Here is a 21,515-nt window from a genome sequence, read left to right on the forward strand (position 1 = left end):
GTTATGTATGTGGTCTCTGTGGTCATTCCCCCTCTTTTTTCCCCTCACCTTTTTCTTTTATTATGATTTTTATTTATTTTTTTAACTTTATTCGTTTCCCTTCTTTTTTTTTTATCTAGCTTTTTTGCTGACATTTTTCTCTATTTCGATTTTATCAAACATTTGTGGTGAAACTAAAGGTACACTTGGTAGGCAGACATATTTAGATTCAAAAGTCAAACTCATACGATTAAATGTGTTCATACTATAAATATTAATCCCTTTCTTAAGCCGATTATTAGTTTCAACTTTTTCGTTGAGTTTATGCCAACCCCCTATGCGGTGTCTGACCGCGATTTTGATCTATATTGGTTTGATGGCCCTCAACAGGGTTTATCAGTTACTTTGTTTTATTGTAACGTCCATATGTCATGGTTTTCAATTTTTTTTTTACAAATAAATATCTGAAAATATCTTGTATTTAGCTAAACAAACAAAAAATTCTCAGCGCTACCCTTCTTGGTAGGGTGTCAAAAAACCAAAAAGGTATAGATCATGAGTTTATAGGGTGTACGGTCCCTAATGCCCTGTACACACGGTCGGAGAATCTGTTGGAATGCGTCTTATCGGACCGTGTTGTCAGATAATCCGACTGTGTGTGGTATGCATCCGACTGATTCCGTCCGAATCTCCGTCCGACCCAATTTTCCAACATGTTGGAAATATTTCCCGACCAACTGGGCCGGTCGGACCTAATCCGATCATGTGTAGAGCATTTTCATCAGACCAAGTGCCACGCATGCTCACATTCAAATTGCTACACGGAAGCGCTCGTTCAGGTAAAACTACTGCTCGTAAGCGATATAGCACATTTGTCACGCTGCAATGTTAAAAAATCATTCATCAAGCGCATTCTCTTGTTCTTTACAATGCTGCAAGAACCAACTTCTTTTGATGCTCATAGTCACACACACTTATCCCGAACGGATTTCATTACTCTTTTTTAACCATTTCAGCAATACAATTTTAGTTTGCGTCACATCTACACAATGTTTGATTTTATTTTAAATTTTTGTGATGTTTTTTTTTGGGGGGGGGGGGGATTCCCTAAAAATCTCCTGTAAAGACACTGCTCATTTCTTCTTATTTTTATTTTTTATTTTTTTTGGGGGTGTAAACTTACAACAACAACATTATTGTATTTTTTATATTTTCTTTTTTAATCTACAGGCGGTTGTTTAGTGTTGGTACCCCTTGTTCTTTATTTCACTTTGTATTTTGGAAATGTACCTGCCTGCTCACAAATAAACTGTACTTTTGGAAGGAAAACACATTACACAAGTATTTCATCAAACAAAAATAAAATGTATTTTCTTTGCTCGAAAATAAAACTAGGAACGCAGCACTGGAGAAACTTCTTAACTTTAGTGCAGCCTTTGGCCCCCAGGGCAGACATGACTAAATGAGATATTAAAAAATTGGTGGCCTGAGGAGTAGATATCTCAGGGAGAGAAGTCTGCTCCCGAAGTCCTAGAGAGCAGGAAATTCAGATGCCATTTCTGTCCCCAGGATGGTGATCTTGAAGAGGCTGCATCTTCTGGCACACCAGACTCAACCCAGGCCATCACTCTCTGGTCTTCCTTTGCGACTTCCCACCAGGCATCCTTCCAGGCTGTGGCTGGGCTCCTGTAGCTGGGGCAGGAGGAGAAGGAGGGCGTTGGTGGACCTCCTGGCTGCCACTTGCCACAGCCTCCCCCCGGCTGAGGTCTTCCTGTGTATGAAAAGGGGACATAGTTTTAGTTTTTTGATCAATCACACCATTTTGTGCTCCTGGCTTTTGCTAATTTAATGTTACCAAATAGAACAGACTATCATTCTGACACCAGCATTTTTCTTTCCCGTCCCAATCATTTTTGGTCACTACTGTCTATTGAGATGTAAACCACTTGGAGAAATCTCAACTTACTGATCAATAAGAACATCTAGTTAACATCATTAAATGTAACACAAGAAATATGTTCAACAATGCAATACCTGTCTCAAGCTGGGCCCCCGCCACATGGTGCTGCCTGGAAGGCCCAGGTTGGACACCAGAAGCCTCAGCTGGGGGTGAAGGAAGCCTTGGAGGAAGCCTGGAGAGTGGTGGCCTGGGTACCCCCTGGTCTATCAGAAAATGCAGCCTGTCAAAGTGCACCATCCTGGGGTAATAAACAGCATCTGGATCTCCTGCTCTCAAGGACTCCAGGTGCTTCTTTCTCTCCCTGAAATATGTAAGCTTCATGGCCACAATTTTGTGATTCAGATATGTCATGTCTGCCGTGGGGACCCTGATCTGCACCAAAGCAAGCAGTTTCTCCAGTGCTGCGTTCCTCTTTGATCTGTCATAATAAAACTTGTTGTGGAACTGCCACAGGCAGGGCATCTCCATGTAGAGCTCGAGGAATAGCCCCATAAAGTTGGCATTGTTGAATGGGTCCATTTTGTCTGTAAGACACAACACAAGACAAACCCTCAAATACTAATAATGCAATTAAAATCCCTCCTAATCTTGTCCCAACAGCGGCCTAGATACAAGCAGTCTAGTCTAGTGAAGCACAAAGTTAAAAATGTTACCTTCGTTTCCACGTTCGCCGCGTCCGTGACTCACACTCTCCTCCCAGATCGTACGGACGATACACATGTGTGGCGTTTTATATACAATGCGCATGCGTGAAACTCCGCCCGCCCCTGACGCTCTTTCCAGACTATTCCCCGCCCCTTCGCTTCCCGCGCAGTGGGGAGAGCACATGGCGGAGAGAACGCAGGTGCGCAATAATAGTTCCACTAACGAGGAGGGTGAGGAAAGCCCGGAGCCTGAAACGTCCCAATCCAGGAAGACAAGATTTAAGGCCTCAAATATGTCTTTTGGAGAGATGTTGGAGATGGTCGACATATTGAACAGGACGGACTATGATGGGAAGTATGGACCTTACCCAAACCCAAATATCAGAAAGGCCAAGATCATGAAGAAAGTTGCGAAGAGTCTTCTGAAGAATTTTGGGGTACGCCGATCCAAGGATCAACTGAGAAAACGCTGGTCAGACCTGAAACTGAGGGAGCACGAGCAGTACCTAAGGATCAAGCGTGTTCTTAAAAAAAGTAAGTAGTTGTCATGTGTTCATATGATTATTCTTGCTTGCATACATGCTCTATGTGCTTTGATTTCATGTTGTGCATTTTAAAATGGCCACTTTCAAGGTCATGGTTTCGTTCTTCGTATGAAACATCATTCTGCAGGGAAGTATTCCAGCTTAACAAAGTGGCCCCAATGTTCTCACCTTGTAACTCGGTCCAAAAACACAATTGTACAACACTTCCAAGCAATGTTTCATATTCCTATTTCTGCCCTCTGTGTGCTAATTAATCTTTGTTTACATTCTCATAGGGGAGAGAAGACTCAGCAAGTATGAGGACACCAGGGACCATGAGGACACCAGGGACCACACCCCTCCCAAAGAAGGGCAACTTCCAAAAGAAGAAACAGAGGAGCAGGAGGAGGAGGAAGAAGGAGAGATTATGGAGGTTGGCCAAATTGTCACCACAACAGGTGAGTGTTGGAGAACACAGCTTCCGGTAAGCTCATCAATGTATATCACCATATTTGGATTACATGGTGTGTTTTATTTTTTTTCTAGGTGATGTGGAGGAAGATTCCCGTTTTACCAGTGAAAGTGCCCAGATCTTGATCGGGGAGATAATGGGGTGCAATAGGGATTTGGAAATTGTACAACAAAACATCAATGATGTTAAAAATAAAATGAAGAACATCATTGATGTTTTGGGGAGAGTGTGAAAACGAAAAAACTAGATAGGGTTTTATTTTTGCTTTTTAAAATAAAAAATGTTGTATTTTGCATAATTCCAAATTTGGAAGATGCACAGAGTGTGTAAACATGCGCTATCTCCCATCATGGGGGATCAATATACGTGTTTTGTGTAACGTGTCTGAGATGAAGGGGTTGCAGCCCCAAAGCATGTACATTGATCCCCCATGATGGGAGATAGCACATGTTGACACACTGTGTGCATCTTCCAAATTTGTATTTTTCAGGACTCACACCCCATGTGATGAAGGCAATATCAGCCCAGTTTGTACATACTCATGTCTGATATTGTCTTCACTTTTCCAAGTTGAACTTTGTAAGTTCCTGTGTTCTGTATTTTACGGTTTGATACATGCCTGTTTACACAAAATTATCTTGATTTGTTGTAAAAACCTTTACTAAACGCACATATGAATGTGCTTGTATTAAAAAGTTTAATTGTCAACAATGTGTGGCTTCCTTTTTCATTGGGCTTAAAATGTATTTGTAGTGAAATTTGAGTTTGTGCTGAGAAGGAGTGCGATTTACTAAAGGCAACTCCACTTTGCACTCCAAGTGCAGTTTCAGGTGTACTTTTGCAGTGCACTTGTAGTGCATAGTGGATGTGCCCTTTAGTAAAAAGCACCCACGGTGAGGTGTAAATTTGGACAATCATGCCATTTTCATGCCTTGGTGCTGAAAATGAGCAGGATTTAGATCAGTAATGCACTCACTACACATTAGTTAACAAAAAAAAGGTGTGTGTGTAGCAGACGCACAACATAAGAAGATTATCTGAAGAAGAGACTGTCCCCTCATCTCGCTCTGAACTTGGGTTTGCACTGTTGGTGAAAAAGGCACAACTTGACGAAAAATGGCAAAGTGGGAGGCCACAGTCTGCTATTCCTGTGGCGTTGAAGGACACTGTGTAGTGCCACAAGAAAAAAAAAAAGGAATTTGACAAATCAACATTGCAAGATTAGACACCCACATTTTTGGTCAAAATTAGTATAACATTTTTTGAAATGAGTATTTAAAGCCTAAAGTATAAGGTCCCCTTATGAGAGTCATAACCCCCCCCCCCCCCCCCCATCTGATGGGCCCTTGCTAAAAAATGAGGGGGGATGTTTAGGACAGGTAACCCTCTACACTTGATTGAGAGCTGAATGCCTAAATAATGTGTGAGCCTTTGTGAAGCCCCTCCTTAGTTACACTATTGGCAGCCCATCGGACAGGTAAGAAGTGTCATAACAAAATGGAAGGACATTTTGACATTCTGCTATTACATAGCAAGAAAATTAATGTGTTTAACCACTTGACCACTGGGCACTTAACCACTTGCCGCCCGCCCTATTACAAATTGACGGCGGCAAAGTGGTTTCATAATCCTAACCGGACGTCATATGACGTGATTAGGATTATGAGCCCCTGCGCGCCCCCAGGGGCGCGCATTGCGGCGATCGTTGTTGTGGGGTGTCAGTCTGACACCCGGCAACTACGATCTCGGTAAAGAGTCTCCGACGGAGACTCTTTACCATGTGATCAGCCGTGTCCAATCACGGCTGATCACAGTGTAAATGGGAAGAGCCGGTGATCGGCTTTCCCTCACTCGCGTCTGTCAGACGCGAGTAGAGGAGAGCCGATCGGCTGCTCCTCTGACAGGGGGGGTCTGTGCTGATCGATTATCAGCACAGCCCCCCCGAGGATGCCCACACTGGACCACCAGGGACACCACTAGACCACCAGGGAAAAGGTAATAAAAATCCATAATCCTCCCTAGACCACCAGGGTGCCAGTCAGCACAATGGGTGCCAATCAGTGCCCATAATGGATGCCAATCAGTGGCCACAATGGGCATCACTGATTGGCATGCATTATTGTTTGGCACTGATTGGCATCCATTACTATAACACCGATGCCGCCTATGAGTGCCCACCTGTGCCGCCTATGAGTGCCCACCTGTGCCGCCTGAGTGCCCACCTGTGCCGCCTATCCGTGCCCACCTGTGCCGCCTATCCATGCCCACCTGTGCCGCCTATCCATGCCCACCTGTGCCGCCTATCCATGCCCACCTGTGCCGCCTATCCATGCCCATCCGTGCCGCCCATCCGTGCCGCCCATCTGTGCCAGCTATCAGTGCCAATTTGTGCCACCTATCAGTGTCCGTCCGTGTCGCCCATCCATGTCGCCCATCAGTGCCGCCTATCAGTGCCACTTCATTAGTGCCACATTGGTGCCCATCAGTGCCACCTTATCAGTGCCCATCAGTGTAGCCCCATCAGTGCCCATCAGTGAAGGAGAAAACGTACTTATTTACAAAGTTTTGAAACTGAAACAAAAAAAAACATTTTTTTTTTCAAAATTTTCGGTATTTTTTTATTAGTAGCGCAAAAAATAAAAACCGTAGAGGTGATCAAATACCACCAAAAGAAAGCTCTATTTGTGGGAAAAAAATGATAAAAATTTCATTTGGGTACAGTGTAGCATGACCGCGCAATTGTCATTCAAAGTGCGACAGCGCTGAAAGCTCAAAATTGGTCTGGGCAGGAAGGTGTTTAAGTGCCCTGTATTGAAGTGGTTAAACACCCTTAATAACCAGACCAATTTTCAGCTTTCGGTGCTCTCGCATTTTGAATGACAATTACTCAGTCATGCAACACTGGACCTATATGAAATTTTTGTCCTTTTTTTCACACAAATAGAGCTTTCTTTTGGTGGTATTTAATCACCGCTGGGTTTTTTATTTTTTGTGCTATAAAATAAAAAATACCGAAAATTCTGTAAAAAAATGAATTTTTCTTTGTTTCTGTTAGAAAATTTAGCAGATTAGTAATTTTTTCTTCATAAATTTTGGCCAAAATTTATACCACTACATATCTTTGGTAAAAATAAGTACAAATTGGTGGATATTATTTGGTCTTTGTGAAAGTTATAGAGTCCACAAGCTGTGGTGCCAATATCTGAAAATTGATCACACCTGAAGTACTGACGGCCTATTTCAATTCTTGAGACCCTAACATGCCAGAAAAGTACAAATACCCCCCAAATGACCCCTTTTTGGAAAGAAGACATTCCAAGGTATTTAGTAAGAGGCATGATGAGTTTTTTGAAGTTGTCATTTTTTCCCACAATTCTTTGCAACATCAAGATTCTTTTTACTTTTTTTTTTTTTTTTTCACAAAATTGTCATATTATCAGGTTATTTCTCACACACAGCATATGCATACCACAAATTACACCCCAAAACACATTCTGCTATTACTCCCGAGTACGGCGATACCACATGTGTGAGACTTTTACACAGTGTGGCCACATACAGAGGCCCAACATGCAGGGAGCGCCATCAGGTGTTCTGGAGCACCCAGGACAATTCTAACATTTCTCTCCTACATGTAAAAATCATAATTTATTTGCTAGAAAATTACATAGAACTCCAAAACATTATATATGTTTTTTTAGCAAACACCCTGGAGAATACAATGGTGGTCTTTGCAACTTTTTATCTCGCACGGTATTTGCGCAGTAATTTTTCGAATGCTTTTTTTTGGAAAAAAAACAGTTTTGTGCTTAAAAAAAAAAAAAACACAGTAAAGTTAGCCCAATTTTTGCATAATGTGAAAGATGAAGTTACGCTGAGTAAATAGATACCTAATATGTCACTCTTCAAAATTGCACACGCTCGTGGAATGGCGCCAAACGTCGCTACTTAAAAATCCCCATAGGCGACGATTTAATTTTTTTTTACTGGTTATATGTTTTGAGTTACAGAGGAGGTCTAGGGCTAGAATTATTGCTCTCGCTCTAACGTTCGCAGCGATACCTCACATGTGTGGTTTGAACACCGTTTTCATATGTGGGCGGGACTTACGTATGCGTTCGCTTCTGCATGCGAGCACATGGGAACAGGGGCGCTTTAAAAAAAAAACATTTTTTTTTATTGTTCATTTTACTTTATTTATTTTAGTTTGACATTTTTTTCCCCAAAAATAATTTTTTTGATCACTTTTATTCCTATTACAAGGAATGTAAACATCCCTTGTAATAGGAATATGGCATGACAGGTCCTCTTTACAGTGAGATGTGGGGTCAATAAGACCCCGCATCTCACCTCTAAGCTGGGAAGCCTGAAAAAAAAAAAAAAAGATTCTGGCTTTGATCGTATTAGCGATTTGGTAGAAGCACCGGAGGGCGGCGGGAGGGGGGGGGGGTGTCTATGGCTGGGTATTGCAGGGTATCACCGACTATGGCTGGGTATCTCAGAGTATGGCTGGGTATCTCAGAGTATGGCGTTGCAGAGTACTGCGTTGCAGAGCATTGCAGGGTATTGGCGGGTGTTGCAGAGCATTGCAGAGTGTTGCAGGGTATTGGCGGGTGTTGTTGAGCATTGCAGAGTGTTGCAGAGTGTTGCGGAGTGTTGCGGAGTGTTGCGGAGTGTTGCAGGGTGTTGCAGGGTGTTGCAGGGTGTTGCAGGGTGTTGCAGGGTGTTGCAGAGTGTTGCAAGGTGTTGCAGAGTGTTGCAGGGCATTTCGGAGTGTTGCAGGGCATTGCAGAGTGTTGCAGGGCATTGCAGAGTGTTGCAGGGCATTGCAGAGTGTTGCAGGGCATTGCAGAGTGTTGCAGGGCATTGCAGAGTAATGCAGAGTAATGGCAGGGTATTGCAGAGTAATGGCAGGGTATTGCAGAGTAATGCAGAGTAATGGCAGGGTATTGCAGAGTAATGCAGGGAATCGAGGGGTTAATTTTCGGTGAGCAGCGATGTGGGCACTGCAGATGCAGCCCACATCGCTGCTGACACCGATCTCTTCCCCCTCCGCTGTACCGATCGGTAGAGAGAGGGGGAGGGAGGAACCGGCGTCATAACATGACGCCGGCTTGTTTACAAGTGATCACTCCGTCATTTGACGGAGCGATCACGTAGTAAACGGCCGCGATGAGCGGCCGTTTACCGTGATTCGTGTTGCGCCGGGTCCACTGGACCCAGCGGTCACGGATGCTCTCGTGTGCACGCCCCAGGGGGCGCGCGAGAGCAGAATTCTGGGAGGCCGTTAATTAACGGCCTCTCAGAGTTAAACAACCGCCCTGAAGCCGTTAATCGGCAATGGGCGGTTGTTAAGTGGTTAAAACAAAAAAACTAGCATTTGAAAGTATTGAGGCAGGCCCTTACAGTACATGCTTTGGTGAATTTGTCCATAAATGTGATCATGAAAAAGGTATTTAGAGTGTGTATTGGGTTGGGTCAAGTCATCAGATAGAAGATTGCTATCAGCTGAGCTAGCAGTTGGGGAGAGGGGGGTTACTAATGAGTTTGGCACAACTCCAAAAATCCAAAAAAGGTCACTTTGCATGAATTGAAGCACACACATCACATTTGTAGAGATTTTAGGGGGTGTTTAGGGGAAAGTAATACTATGGAGCTGACAAAAGACATTGTCAAGTGACTAGACTATAGTTTTAGGGGCCAAGAAGAGCATGGTGGGGAAGTTAGTGAGGCAAATCTGCATGAGGACAAAAGGGGCAGAGTATATGAATTAGAGCATATTGCAATGGTGGTAATTAGGGAATGAGGAAAGAAATGCAAGACATTAGCAATCCTGAAATACATAGAATGTGATGTTTAAGGATAAAACTTAGCAGAATATAGTCCTTCTGCAGGAGCTGAATGATGGCAGAACAGGTCTCTGGAATAATGATCCCCAGAGCCTGGGGGGAGATGCCTGTTGAGAACTTGAGGTCCTGAAGGCTTCTCCCTGTCGCCAAGTAGCGCAACGTGGCGATGAGCCTCTGCTCTGGAGTGATGGTGCTGCATGCAGGTATCCTGCCTGGTGATATAAGGGGACAGCAAAGCCAGCAGACGAAAAACGGGGTCCGTCATCCTGAGAATAATCCAGAAATTATCAGGATTATTCTCGCGGATCTCACGGAGCAAAGGCATGTGGGAGAACTGGTGACGCTGGCGCAACCAATTCTTGGTCGTCCAAACATGTTTCGTCTACGTACTCATCGTACAGTTTGTGCTGTGCAGGGGTTCTTACTTTGACTTTGACACAAAGGGCTTGTGTCAAAGTCAAAGTAAGAACCCCTGCACAGCACAAACTGTACGATGAGTACATAGACGAAACATGTTTGGAAAACGGTCGGCTGGTCAGAACGGACACCAGAAAGCAACGCTAAACAGTAAGGCCTGAAAGGACGACCTGAATAGCAGAAGCAAGCAGACAATAAAAAATGCCTTTCAAAGCGTACTATACCAAGATAGAGTCCACAATGAGAAGCAAATACTTAATGACTGCATGCACTGATTATCAGATACGCAAAGACAAGCACAAACTGAAGAGCAGTAGCGATCTGAATCACTAATCTGAAAAGCGCGAATCGTCTTTCACCAAACTTCTACTAAAACACGAGATCAGCAGAAGGAGCCCAAAGGGTGCTGGACGTGGAGCTGAACTTCTTTTCTAGTCCCGCCGTACACGGCTTACGTCACCGCGTTCTTGGCAACCGTGAAATCAGACAACTTGGCCCGACCGTGTGTATGCAACAGTTTCGGACACAATCCGTCGGACTAAATCCGACGGGCAAAATCCGACGGATTTGGTTGCCAAAATCTCCGACCGTGTGTACGTGGGCTAAGAGTCCAGGAGATAAATGGCTGAAATTAGCCTAAAGGGTTAAAACAAAGTAACTAATGCCAGAGGAGGGGAAAGAATAATAATTCTTCTTGCCCAGAGGATGCTGGGACTGTGACATAAGGGTCACCGGGTGATGTCCCCGCCCATTGTCCCTATATAAGTGGCCACACACCGTGTCCCTGTCATTGCGGCCAGAGAGCGTCGAGTCAACATCTCAAGGAAGAAGAAGAGAAGGCACCGGCGACAGAAGACCAGGCCACCGCTAGTAAAAGAGCTGGAAGAAAGAGCGGAGGCCCGGCAAGAAGAACCGAAGAGGGGGACAAGACCCCCGAAGTCGGAAGACAAGGCGGCGGCGACAGAAGACCGGACCACCGCTAGTAAAAGAGCTAAAAGGAAGAAAGCGGAGGCCCAGGAAGAAGAACCAAAGAGAGTGACAAGACCCCGAAGTTGGACGAAGACCCCCGGGCGGCGACGAAGAATAAAGCCGGGCTTCTCCGCTAGTAAAAGAGCTAGCAGAAGATAGCGGAGGAGTCCGGCAGGAAGACCCCCCAAGACGGAAGAAGACCCCTGGAGCTGTGCAATAAATTATTTTGAAACCTTGTGTTGTGTTTTTTTCACCAGGTGAATGGGTAGGGGTACATTGTACCCCAATACTCATTCACATAGGGTGGGGGGCCGGTATCTGGGGGCCCCCTTATTAAAGGGGCTCCCAGATTCCGATGAGCCTCCCACCCGCAGACCCTGACAACCAACAGCCAGGGTTGTTGGGAAGAGGCCCTTGTCCTCATCAACATGGGGACAAGGTGCTTTGGGGTGGGGGGGGCCGCACAGCCCCCCGTTCCCCAAAGCACCCCCCCCCCCCCCAAGTTGAGGGCACACGGCCTGGTACGGCTCAGGAGGGGTGGGGCCGCTTGCTCAACCTCACCCCCTTTCCTGACCGGCCGGGCTGCGTGCTCGGATAAGGGTCTGATATGGACTTTGCGGGGGGCCCCCACGCCATTTTTTCAGCGTAGGGCTTCTCTTTTAAGTCCATACCAGGTGACAGGTCCAGCGACGTGTCAATCTCACCCATGGAGGCGGCAACATTGACCTCCTGTGCTAGTCCCGTCTATCTGGTGCCTCGTTCAAAATGAATGGACTTTCGTCCGTGTGTGGGCAAGTCCGTTCATTTCAAAAGTACGGCAGACTCCCGCCATAGTCCGCCGGAAAAGTCCGGTTGTGTGTGGGCAGGTCCGCTCGTTCAGAAAGTCCGGCGGTTTGTCCGCCAGACTAAGTCCGCCGGATAGTCTGATCGTGTGTACACGGCATTAGAGTCTGCAAACTTGAGCCTGGGGCGAAGGTTCACCTTCCAGCAGGGAAACAACCCTGAACGTACAGCCAGAGCTACAATGAAATGGTTTAAATCAAAGCATATTCATGTGTTAGATGGCTCAGTCAAAGTCCAGACCTAAATCCAATTGAGAATCTATGGCAGGACTTAGATTGGATGGAGAGCGTCTGAACAGCAATTTGACAGAGCTTGAGCTATTTTGCAAAGAAGAATGGGCAAAAATGTCCTTCTCTATATGTGCAAAGCTGGCAGAGATATACCCCAAAAGATTTGAAGCAAAATGGTGTTTCTACGAAGTATAGATTAAAGGCCCGTACACACAATACAAAAATCAGATGGAAAAATTTGTACGACGAGCTGTTTGACGATTTTTGGATAGTTAGTACGCTCCTTTTCGACAGCAGGCTTTCGCTTTTTCGTCAGACAAAAGCTGGATGTGCAGACTATAAACTTTTTGTTGGATGTGAACACAACATCCGATTTTCGTTTCATTAGTACAGTTTTCATACAAAAAAAAAAAATCGTAAGAGCAAGACTATGCATGCTCAGAAACGAAAGAATACATACAAAACTATTGAACACATTATGTCACTTCTGACAAAAATTTTCGTACTGTGAGTAACCTCTTCACTTTTGACATGAGACTAGCCACAAAAACAAAAAAAAGAAAGAAAAGGACGTTCGGTCGTCCGAAAATCTCATTGACAGCTTTAGTGCCTGCACCTTAAAACAAAAATTTCTGATTTCACAGGCTCCCTTTAACCACTTGCCGACCACCTCCTGTACATATACGTCGGCACTTTAAAGAGGGACATCTCAGTAACGGCAGCAGCTGCTGCCACAACCAAGATATCCATCTTTACAGGAAGCGGTCGTGTTTACGATAATGGTGGTCTCTGTGGCGGTTTTGCCGCGAGATCACCGTTATCGGCGGCAGGAGAGGTGCCACCCCCCCTCCCGCCGCTCTCTTGCGCCCTCCGCCGCCGGTAGTGGCAGAGGCGATCGGGTCCTTTTCTCTGCTGGGTATGGAGACAAGTGAAGCTAAGATGGCCTCCACTCGTCTCTATACCATAGGAGGGAAGAAGCGATGTCCAAACGTCACTTCCGCCCATACCTCTTAATGGAACATTTTTTCAAATGACATTTTTTCTTTATTGCATTTAAGTCCAAATATGAGATCTGAGGACTTTTTACCCCAGATCTCATTTAAGAGGACCTGTCATGCTTTTTCTATTACAAGGGATGTTTACATTCCTTGTAATAGGAACAAAAGTGATCCAGATTTTTTATTTTTTTTTAAACGGTGTAAAAATATATAAAATCAAGTAAAATAAATTAAACACCCTGTCCCGACTAGCGAACGCATATGTGAGTAGCCCCCGCATATGAAAGCTGTAGCCAAACCACACATGTGAGGTATCGCCGCAATCGGTTGAGTGAGAACAATAATTCTAGCCCTAGACCTCCTCTGTAATGCAAAACATGCAATCTGTAGAATTTTTTAAATGCCGCTTATGGAGAGTTTTGAGAGTAAAAGTTTGACGCCATTCCACGAGCGGCACAATTTTGAAGCGTAACATGCTGGGTATCAATTTACTCGGCATAACATTATCTTTCACAATTTAGTGCGATTGTAAGACCGCTGCGCAAATATGGTGTGAAAAAAGTAATGCAATGACTGCCATTTTATTCTCTAGGGTTTTAGAAAAAAAACAATATATAATGTTTGAGGGTTCAAAGTAATTTTCTAGCAAAATAAAAAAATGTTTTAAACATGTAAACACCAAGTCTGAAAAAGAGGCCTGGTCCTTAAGTGGATAATAGGAAACCTATTAAATTTACCTATAATCTTAGTCAAATTAACCTATACCTTTGCCTGTGGTTATACAGTAAGCCAATAACATTGCTATTCTTTTATACCCAAAACTGTAAGGCTTTGTTGTCCTTTTATTCATGATGGGATTTTAAAAAGTCTGTAAGAGAAACATACAATCCTGTTTTCCAGTTACAACTGAAATATACAATACTCTGTCCAAGGATGGAAACTTAAAAAAGGAATAACCTAAATAATAAGTAGTGATGACATTTTATGATTTATAAGTGAATTGTTTTAATTAGAAGAAAAGGTTTTTACTCCTGCTTTGCTTTGTATCCAGCTCAATGTCAGTATATATCTCTAAGAGTAGTTATGTGTAAGGTCTTCTCCAGTTCAGTAACCGTAGTTGGTTTTTGGGCAAAAAAGTAAATGACAGTCTTGTACTCCGTTAGAAGAAAACCATTATCGCTGAACCTTCCAGCTACGTTTCCAACATCCAACCACACAAAAGGAGCTGGGTAGGTACTAATTAGAGTAAACACATAGGTCCCCTGGTTCATCTGATAAATGGATACCTAGAGAAACAAAACATGTTGGATGATTACTTAACGATACAAATGAGTCCTTTCAAAAATGTCATCAAAAGTTTTAGAAACTCCTATAAAAATACTAATCATCATTCACCAAATTGCTAATGTGTTAAAAGAGAGGAAACCTATTAAATTTACCTATAATAATCTTAGTCAAATGAATTTTGTTTCAAAGAAATTAAACTATTTATTGGTGTTTTCAGACAGAAGTGCAGCCTGGTCCCATGACTCTGCTGAGCCCCATTTTTTTGCGGATTAGTGGCAAGAACAGTGCTTGGAATTGCACACTGCACTGTCTGGGAAAAGGGGCATTCAGAAAGTCTGGATCACAGGAAGAAAATTAAAAAAAACAACTTCTACCTTAAAGCAGAGTTCCGCTAAAAAAAAAAAAAAATTTAAGTCAGCAGCTACAAAAAGCGTAGCTGCTGACTTAATAAGTAAGGGAGGAAGTGGGAGCTGGATGCCTCTAAAAAGAGGGTATCCGCTCCCTCCCCAAAAAAAAAAAGACATATCAAATGTGGCATGTCAGGGGGTCACCTGCACTTAAAGCAGAAGTTTAATTTTTGGGTCAATCACGTTAATCAAGAAAAGCATCTGTTGTCCATTGCAACCATAATCTAGTTTTCATTTCTACAGAGCAGGCTAATTATAAAAAGATATCTGCAAGACTAACAGCCAAACCAGTACTTCTTTCCCTACTAGTTTATAGGTATGCCCCATAGTGATATCTGTTAAATCTGACTAAAAGAGCATGAACCAATAATATAAAAACTGTTCTGCTTTAATTCACTTGGAGAAAACTGTAAACTGACACTGCTTGACGTTGCGTGTGCCGGTGCATACTCAAGGTATATTTATATATATATATATATATATATATATATATATATATATATATTGTGTGTGGAGATAGAGGAGATAGAGATAGATATATATTAGTTATATGAGTATATATTTTGCACGATAATATTGAGGATTGGTGTACGGACCTGCGCTACTCTTACTATATCACATTGCTTGTTTATTGTATTTTCAATAATCTGAGCAGCAGCGGTCCATTTATTTCTGTGCACACACCTGTGGCGCTGGGTATCTTTTAATATATTGTAATCTATAGCTACATAGTCACGTAAAGAAACAGAAAGCTAAAATAAAACAGACTTTCAAGAAAAGCACCAATCTTTTCTGATATACTGTTATTTCCTCTATGTTGCAACCACTTCAAAGGTTGAGCTACGCAACTGAATTTTCCCTAAAGCTACAGTAATTAAAGAACAAAGTCTGCACCTGCACTGCAAGGGTTAACTGCTTAGGTCTAGGGGATGGTAAAAACGCACTTTACTGATGGAGATGGACTGTTTCTCTGTGTCCTCACATGCAATGTAGGGATATGGACCCTTGAGGACATCAGAAGATCTTAAACCGCCAGAGCATAGGCGAGAAGAGGCTGTGGAGACCGGCTTAGTAGAGCAGAAGTGCCTGCAGCAGCAGAGCATCAGGTAGGTAAAAAGTGCTTTTACAAATCCCCCAGGCTTTACCAAGCAGTTAAAGCAATATTAATGGCTCAATTTAAAAAGAAAATGTAATTAACAAAACTGATATGTTAAAACATGTCATACTTACCTGCTCTGTGCAATGGTTTTGCACAGAGCAGCCTCAATCCTCCTTCCGGTCACCTGCTGACATTCCTTGCTCCTCCCCCTTGCCGCATGCCGCACTCCTAAGACAGACTGTTTGTCTATTCAGACTCACCCCGGCTCGGCCCAGCACCCTGCTCTCAGGTTTTGACTGACAGCAGCAGAAGCCAATGGCTACCGCTGCTCTCACCCAAGCTTATAAGAGGTGGGAGAGGGGAAAAAGAGATGCTGCAGACTAGTGCTGGACCGAGATTGGTCTAAGCTGAGTATTTTGCAGGGAATGCGGGGGGAAGCTGCACTTGAGCTGCATAAACTTATCAGAATACAGTGTTTTTCACACTATTGGTCCTTTAAGCTTCATCATACAGTGATTTAGAAATAAAAACGGTTTTGCCTTTTTTTGCAAAAATTATTATACTAGTAAATGTGTGCCAATTCTATTAATGGCTCATTCAGAATAGAAGAAGAGAAACCATAAGACAGCAGAGACAGAGCATGCAAAATACAGGAACCCATAGCAAATAGTAAGCACTTGGTGTGGGGAAGTGCTCTGTTCACCCCTGTTGCCACATATATTCAGTAAGGTATGCACAATAGAACATATGTATGTAAACGGGGTATGGGTAAAACAGCATTTATTTTGAATCTATTTTAGAAAAAAAAAAAAAAAAACCTATGTATTTTGTCAATAAATTCTCCTTACTGTAATATTGGATTTCCGGAGCCCTTCAGCATCTTTTGGTGAACTAAAGAAATGCCAGTTTTTAGTGCCATAAATGTCTCCCTCATGTAACAAATAGTAAATGAGCACAGCATTCAGTCTGCTGGAGTTGTTACATCTCTTTAGTAATCCCGAAACGGCTTCCTGGTAAACTTGTCCAGAACTGCCAGATTTTATGACAAAGTCTTCTGTAACTGTTTCACATGCTGGTATCAGAGAATCCCAATTGTAGACTTTAAGCTGAAGAAGATAAAAACAACACTTAAAACACCAAAGATGTCTTGCACAATATATAAGAAGCTCCTATTTTCTGAGGCTAAAAATAACGTGTACATGGCTAAAGGCAAGGGTTCCAGGCACAAAGCTAAATACATAGAGAAATGTACAAATATATATATATATATATATATATATATATATATATATATATATATATATATATATATTTATATATATTTGTATATATCCTGAAGAGCACGCGCTATGTTTTTGAAATTTAAGGTTACACCTGAATTGCAGTTTGGTTTGGGTATAATTGTTCCAAACTTTGACCTCAGCATCAGTCTGACTGGACTATAGGGTGTTCAGCCTGGCCACCGGGGGCACTGCCTCTTCTGGCAGGCATGGAACCACAGTCTGGCTGGGTGCTTTAAGGTTACTTTCTCTCAGAGCCCGCCCAGTGGGAGTGTCACTCTTGCTGTGCTTTCTGAGAGAGGGTACTTAAGATGTGGATGTCACGTCGTTCCGGGTTCCAGTCCAGAAGTATGTTCTGGCTCCATGGTCCTGGTCCTCCTAACCAGCCCCCAGGAAGGCTATGGCCTGGGGTGCGGATCCACCCAACTTTATGTCTCGGGGCTGGCTAGCCCGAGGCAAGGAAACTAAAGAAAGGATTCCGAGATGGTCTGGTCGTGGAGAGGCCCAGCGACTTCATAGCTATCCAGGGGGGGACTCTTCAGAAGAAGGCCACGTACAGGTTGGCTTCCTAGCAAGAGCCTGGTGAGGCTGAAGTACCTAAGTGAATCCAATCTCGTGGGTATCGCCAAACTGGCTGAATGATCCAGGTATCACACAAGTGTTCTACAAGTCCTAGTTTCCTACATGTTCTATAATAACGTCTGTGGCAGAGACTTATTTTTACGTGTTCTACAACAAAGTCTGTGGCAGAGACTTAGTCCTGATTTAAGCACCTTGTTGGCTGCTAGTCCTTGTGAGAGAGGGACTGTCCAACTTGAGTGAACATCCAGCTGTGAATGGCTATTCTCTGGATTTAGTCGAAGTAAGCAAGTTCTTTATTATTGACTTTGACATTAAGAGTACCTGAACATTTCCTCCTAACCCTCTGATCCTATACTAAGAGACTGTTCGTTTTTTGCAAATAAAAATCCCTTTTAGTGGATCTGTCATCAGTCTCTAAAGATTCTGGGCCATCTTCCACGGGAACCCCTAGACACAAATCGAGGTGAAGAAGGTAGCGATAAGCCCAATCAAACCAGCAGCTCCTTTGGGGGTAAGTGCTACATATACATACACACACACACTATAAATATAAATATATATATATATATATATATATATATATATATATATATATATATATATATATATATATATATATATATATATATATATATATATATATATATATATATATATGTATATATTATTATTATTATTATTTATTGTTTTTTTTTTCGGGGGGGGGGGGGGGGGGATTTGTTTTGGATTTGTGTTTGTCCATCCAACTCAAAAAACATACACTGCTGTGCCACACATTACAGCCCTTTCTGGCAGGGCAGGAGACCTAATTTCCTTTTGCTGCATTTCACAACATTTGCTAGTCATGACCCTCCCCCAGCCTGCCATTGGACAGTGAATGAGAAGCAGCACCAGTGAAGCAGGACCAATGAGCTCAGTCTTCCATTCCAGCATGCCTTTAGTTTTTACTGTCTGCAAAGCCCTATTACTAAGCCTGTTTTTAAATCCTTACAGGAAGGGTGTAAAGTATGTAAGAATGTACCAGGTTGTCATCTTTTTTTGGTTTGTGGCCTATAATACTGGGGACAAAAAGCAGTTATACGATCTCTTATAACAAAAAATTGCAGTGTGCAACCATCTGAAAGCCCCAACAACCGCAGTGTCTGTATTTGAACACTAGATCTTGGTATTCTGAATATAAAACTATGTTTTCAAATTTTTCAAAAAGTTTTTGTAATTCATGTATTACTGCCCTGACCTCTGCCATATCAGAAAAGTACCCCCGGTGACCAACTCACAAGTCAGAGCAAGATTTTTACATCTGTATCTATACATGAAAAAAGAAAAAAAAAAAAAAAAAAACTTACTGCAAGCTTGAAAGAACAGTCCTTCAAAAGATCTGACACTCCATAAATGTATAACATATCTTCGTCTTCAAATGCACTTGTAGCAACAGGGGCAAAGAAAGCTTTGGCATAGTAATGAAGCATTTTCCACTTCCCTCCATACTCTTGAAGATAAAAAAAAAGGCATGCATAAAAAAATTCAAATTAAAAAAAAACTGCAATATTGTAATGGATGATTTGACCAATTTAATGTTCTGGAATCCTCCTTGGGGAGAAAAATCTACTTGTCAATGCACATGTTCCTGCGGAAATGGCTGTATGTATAAACGGGTGCTGAAGCGACCACCGCCTGGAACCGTGAACAATCAGTGAGAAATGTCACCAGCATACCATGGGTCTCCAGAATGGGTCCAAAGCTTTATGGAGTGATCACATCATTACAGCAAACAGCAACGTTTTGTAGCCTCACAGAACCCCTTTCATCAAAGTGTGATATAGAATAGATAATATAGAAAGAACCATCAGTGACTGGTGGATGGTTCTGTAAATATTTTCTGTTCTGTATCACACTGTCACATGGCTGATGAGGGGCCCTGCGAGGCTCTGAAATGTTGCGCTTTGCAATGTGATCACTAAATTTGGACCCAATTTTGGAGACCCATGGTGTGCTGGTGACATTTTTTGCTCTACTTGCTAAGTTGGGAACTTCTAATTCACAGCCTGTGGATTAGAAGTACAGGCATACTCCACTTTTAAGTACACAATGGGGTTTATTTACTAAAGCTGGACTGTATTCACAGATAAAATAGAGTGGAGGTCCATGTCCATTACCAGCCAACACATGGGGGGAGATTTACTAAAACTGGTGCAGCTGTGCATGGTAGCCAATCAGCTTCTGACTTCAGCTTGTTCAATTAAGCTTTGACAATTAAAACCTGGAAGCCGATTGGCTTCTATGCAGAGCTGCACCACATTTTGAACTCTCCAGTTTTAGTAAATAACCCCCATATTGTACATTTACACTTGTACATGATGAGTGTGCATGTGTTTATGAGTGTTCAACTTAGGCTCCATACACATTAGCATTTTTTTCTGCTCCTAGAAGCTAGTGTTATCCTATGTGTCCATGCACATTACTTTAGGCTATTAGTGTTTTTTGAGCTTCAGCGTCTAGGAGCAGAAAAAATGTTTTGTGAAGTGTTTTTCTAGCAGAAACTCTCCTAAAACACCACTAAAGCTCCATGCACACTGGGCTTAAAAAAACATCTGTTCTCTCTGGAGTAAAAAAATGCTCATATAGGAGCATTTTTTGTTGAAAGTTTAGACAACTTTAGGAGAGTTTTACTTTTTTTCTGCCTGCAAGCTTCAATAAGAAACACGAACCAGAAGTGTTTTTTTTTTTCTGCCTCTAAACTCAAAATATGCCTGCATGGACACATAGGATATCATTGAGCCGTTTCCACAGGCAGAACAGAAAACTCCTGTAGAAGCAACTTTTTTTAACCACTCCCCCCCCAGTCAATGTACATATACGGCCGGGTGGGAGCCGCCTCCTTCTGACTGGACGTTCAGGAACGTCCATCAGAAGGAGGGGGATCGCGTGCACGCGTGCCCGCGCAGCGGCGCGATCCCGATGCGCTCGCGTCACCCGGACACGGCTCATTTTGGATCGGCAGGAGGGCTCTGTGATTGGCCCTCCTGATCACATGACGGCCATTTCTAATCACAGCCATCATGTGATGTAAACAAACAGCCGGTTGCTAGGCAATCGGCTCTCCTCTCCTCACACGGAAGCCGTTGCTGAGGAGAGGAGAGCAGATCGCTGCAGCCGGATGGTGATCAGCGAGTATGAGCTGTTTTTACAGCTTTTTACTCACCTATCACTAGTCTAGTGTAATACACACACATGTCCCCAAAACACACATGTCCCCAAATAATAAAAACACATGTCCCCCACATATGTCCCACTAAAATCACATGTCCCAATGATTATCTGCACACATATGTACATGATCACCTGCACACATATGTACATGATCATTTGCGTACATATGTCCGTGATCACACAAACCAATTATTATACACTTAACGGAATTTTTTTTACCAAAAACATGTAGCAGATTACATTTTTGCTTAACCACTTCAATACCAGGCACTTAAACACCTTCCTGCCCAGACCAATTTTGAGCTTTCAGCGCTGTCGCACTTTGAATGACAATTGCGCGGTCATGCTACACTGTACCTAAATGAAATTTTTATCATTTTTTTCCCACAAATAGAGCTTTCTTTTGGTGGTATTTGATCACCTCTACGGTTTTTATTTTTTGCACTACAAATAAAAAAATACCGAAAATTTTGAAAAAAAAATGTTTTTTTTTTGTTTCAGTTTCAAAACTTTGTAAATAAGTACGTTTTCTCCTTCACTGATGGGCACTGATGGGGCTACACTGATGGGCACTGATGGGGCTACACTGATGGGCACTGATGGGGCTACACTGATGGGCACTGATAAGGCGGCACTGATGGGCACCAATGTGGCACGGATGGGCGGCACGGATGGGCGGCACGGATGGGCGGCACAGACGGACACTGATAGGCGGCACAAATTGGCACTGATAGCTGGCACGGATTGGCATGGATGGGCGGCACA

The 21,515-nt window shown here is 43.0% G+C and overlaps 1 protein-coding gene across 2 annotated transcripts in view; it reads right to left on the reverse strand.

The window, feature by feature from the left end:
- Window positions 1–13,865: 13,865 nt before the first annotated feature.
- MANBA (mannosidase beta) overlaps window positions 13,866–21,515 on the reverse strand; it is an 87,962-nt gene continuing 80,312 nt past the window's right edge. For both annotated transcript variants that reach the window (XM_077476643.1, XM_077476644.1), the window contains 3 exons: window positions 18,887–19,029; window positions 16,527–16,784; window positions 13,866–14,171 (listed from right to left, as the gene is read on the reverse strand). In XM_077476643.1, the coding sequence (XP_077332769.1) occupies window positions 13,944–14,171; window positions 16,527–16,784; window positions 18,887–19,029 (629 nt within the window). In that variant the 3' untranslated portion in view covers window positions 13,866–13,943. The remainder of the gene's footprint in view (window positions 14,172–16,526; window positions 16,785–18,886; window positions 19,030–21,515) is intronic.

This window comes from Lithobates pipiens, unplaced genomic scaffold, assembly GCF_037356315.1.
Source record: "Lithobates pipiens isolate NorthernLeopardFrog02 unplaced genomic scaffold, aLitPip1_a1.2 Scaffold_13, whole genome shotgun sequence".
NCBI lineage: Eukaryota > Metazoa > Chordata > Amphibia > Anura > Ranidae > Lithobates > Lithobates pipiens.